Below are 2,899 nucleotides of genomic sequence, written 5' to 3'. Positions count from 1 at the left end.
AATGAATCGGAGAGGGAGATGAAAGATCTAAGATGGAGATGAGAGAGCTGCGATGGAGATTGCATCAAGGAGAGAGAGAGAGAGAGAGAGAGAGAGAGAGAGAGAGAGAGAGATTCAAGAAGATTAGATATATGAGAGGGAGATGAGAGGGAATTAGAAAAGCTGAAACAATCAGTGCAATGAAAATGAGAGGGGAAGAGGGGTAAAGGGTTAGAGTTGATGCCCTAATCCAAAATAGTATCATTTGGTATACTAAACTAAATGGCGTCATTTCACTTATTTAAGTGAAAAGACTTCATTTTATACACATGTATTATAAATATATAATCGGTTGCAGCTTATTTCTACTGTTGGCCGACCGGTTCAGTACTCCGACGACCAGTCCACATCGGTCTCAGCCAGTTTTAACTATTTTGGACACCCCTAAATTTTATACTAGTTTTTATTTTTCCCCTCAAGTTTTATACTAGTTATTCAGCAATAAAAGTTTAAAAAAGATCATAAGTAGATCTTATTAATTTTATTTCACTTCCTTCCGAAATACAGTCTCTCATAGGTCTTTGTGAAGAAATTGTGGAGGAAGCCTGTTGACAACTGGAGATTGGCCTTTTTATTTTAGTTAAACTATTTATCCATCTATTTCACACCTTGAAATCAAACCAAAAGAGGGACAAAAAAGCGAGAGACCCAAAGGGAACCCTCCTAGAATCGAGTCCTTGAAAATCAAACAAAAAGACAGAAAACAGAGTGAGATAGAGACACCACAATAATAAATGGGAAGACCCCTAGAAAGCTAGTAAATATTGAAAAGCCGTAACCCTTTAAAGAGACTTGATGAAGCCAGCTTCCCCGCTGTGTGAACCATCTGAAATCTGTCTAGAGGCAATTAACATTAACTGCTGTGTGCGCGTACACTATTAGCTGCGAATATCAGACTAATCATTCCCCATTTTCTCAAATCACTAAGAGACAGAAAGAGTACAAAACACAATGGAGGCCGCTCAAGTGGTGGCTCAAGATTTCCTGTGCGGTTCTGTGCTTTTGGTGGAAGTGGAGGGAGCATGAAAGCTCTCACGGGCAGCGTTGGAAGCCTCTCTGCCCTCCCTAGTGGGTACGGTTTGGTATGTTTTTACATGTCTTTAACACCCTTTCCAATGCAATGCAAAGCTTGACTTTTTTGCAGTCAAGCTGGCCCTCTCTGTACCCCACACTCCCCATTTTTTCCGCTCAGCCCCCAAACCTACTATATTAAGTACCTAACACTCTGAGGCTTTTGTCTCCTCTGCCAACACTATTCTCTGCATTCCCATCACAAAATCTCCATCTGTTGTCTATTTCCATTGCTCTCTTTTACTCTGTTCTTGTCTCTTTTATCTCCCCAATTCCAAGGCTTCGTTCCTGTCACGGTTTGGTAAGGCTGGTCACCTTCCTTCTGGCAGGATTCTCTTGCCAGTCTCTCTTAGTACTGCCACTCCTGTCTAAATGGAGGGTGAAAGAGAGAATAAAACCACCCCGCTGGCTGCTAAAAACCCAACCAAATCTATTTCTTTTCTTCTACTCATTTTCGAAGTCTCCATGGTCCTTACTTCTTAGTCCTACCCACCTTCTAGGGCTTTTGTCTTGTTTTGTGTTCTTTTATTAATCACCCAGATGAAGGCTATCACGGCCAAGACTCCCCATGACTCTTCTTTCTCTTTCTCCAGGAGGTACTTTCACTGGAAAAAGAAGCTCGAGGACGAGGATGATGAAGAAGAAATTTTGAACTTAGGCTCATCCTCTCATTTTTGTGAGGAAGGGACCAAAGATGAGGGCTTTAGAATCCCCATACCTGCAGCAACCACCTCAGTGCCGGCACCAAGGAAAAGATTGTCAGTTTCTACGCTCCGGTCGGCTTTCACAGTTTTCAGCAAGAGCCGGTCACACTCTCACCCAGGCCTTGGCACCCGAGTGATAGGTACGCTTTTCGGGTATCGCAGAGGACACGTCCACATTGCATTTCAAGAGGCTGCAAGGCTGAGCCCGGCGTTTCTAATAGAACTCGCAACGCCAACAAGCGTTTTAGTCCGAGAAATGGCGTCGGGGCTGGTCCGCATTGCCTTGGAGTGCGAAAAGAAAACGGACAAGAAAGGGAAGAAGTTACTGGAGGAGCCTCTTTGGAGGACATACTGTAATGGCAAGAAATGTGGGTATGCGATGAGGAGGGAATGCGGGCCAGAGGAGTGGAAGGTGTTAAAAGCGGTGGAGCCAATTTCAATGGGCGCTGGAGTTTTACCAGGGAATGGAGGCGCTGGGTCCGAAGGCGAGCTCATGTATATGAGAGCAAGGTACGAGCGAGTTGTGGGGTCTAGAGACTCGGAGGCCTTTTACATGATGAACCCCGACGGTGCTGGAGGTCCTGAACTGAGTGTTTATTTGCTTAGAGTTTAGCTTTGTCCATGGAGGACATGTTCCACTTGTACTCACTTATTAAGATATTATAAAGAAGGAAAGGTTAATTCTTGGTTTATTTGGGTTTTTTTCTGGATTTGGAATGGGGTTTTAAACACAAGTAGTGATGCTTCTTTATTCCTACCTGGGCACGCAGGCCCCTATTTCTATGTACAGGTTCATTTGTTTTTTGGTTTGGGTTGTGGAAATTCGATTCAAATGCCAATGCAAAAATCATCTTTGTTTTATCCAAATTGGATCTTTACAACAATCAATGACATAATATTAACGTTGAGCTGTGCCATTAAGGGCCATTGAATATATGCCATCTCAGCTCTTGAGGAAATGAAAGAAAACTTACCAACCTTTGTCCTTCTTTTCATTTCTTGTTTTAACTATCTTGAACTATAGTAACTGCAGTGTCCTCAGAGGTAGGAATCATTTCATTTCCATGCATTTAGATGTCATCAAG

General features: G+C 43.0%; 1 protein-coding gene across 1 annotated transcript; it reads left to right on the top strand.

Moving 5' to 3' along the window:
• Positions 1-1,225: 1,225 nt before the first annotated feature.
• Positions 1,226-2,681, top strand: LOC122309451 (protein MIZU-KUSSEI 1-like). The gene has a single exon (XM_043122948.1). It carries the CDS (start codon positions 1,651-1,653, stop codon positions 2,425-2,427), a length of 777 nt encoding a protein of 258 aa, XP_042978882.1. The 5' UTR covers positions 1,226-1,650; the 3' UTR covers positions 2,428-2,681.
• The last annotated feature ends 218 nt before the right edge of the window (positions 2,682-2,899 follow it).

Source organism: Carya illinoinensis, chromosome 5 (genome assembly GCF_018687715.1).
Source record: "Carya illinoinensis cultivar Pawnee chromosome 5, C.illinoinensisPawnee_v1, whole genome shotgun sequence".
NCBI classification, from domain to species: domain Eukaryota; kingdom Viridiplantae; phylum Streptophyta; class Magnoliopsida; order Fagales; family Juglandaceae; genus Carya; species Carya illinoinensis.
The sequence above is the reverse complement of the archived record's forward strand: the minus strand, read 5'-3'. Positions and strand labels throughout refer to the sequence as shown.

Coding starts and splice junctions, on each gene's coding strand:
- LOC122309451 (XM_043122948.1), top strand. CDS start 1,651: ATGAAGGCTATCACGGCCAAGACTCCCCATGACTCTTCTTTCTCTTTC.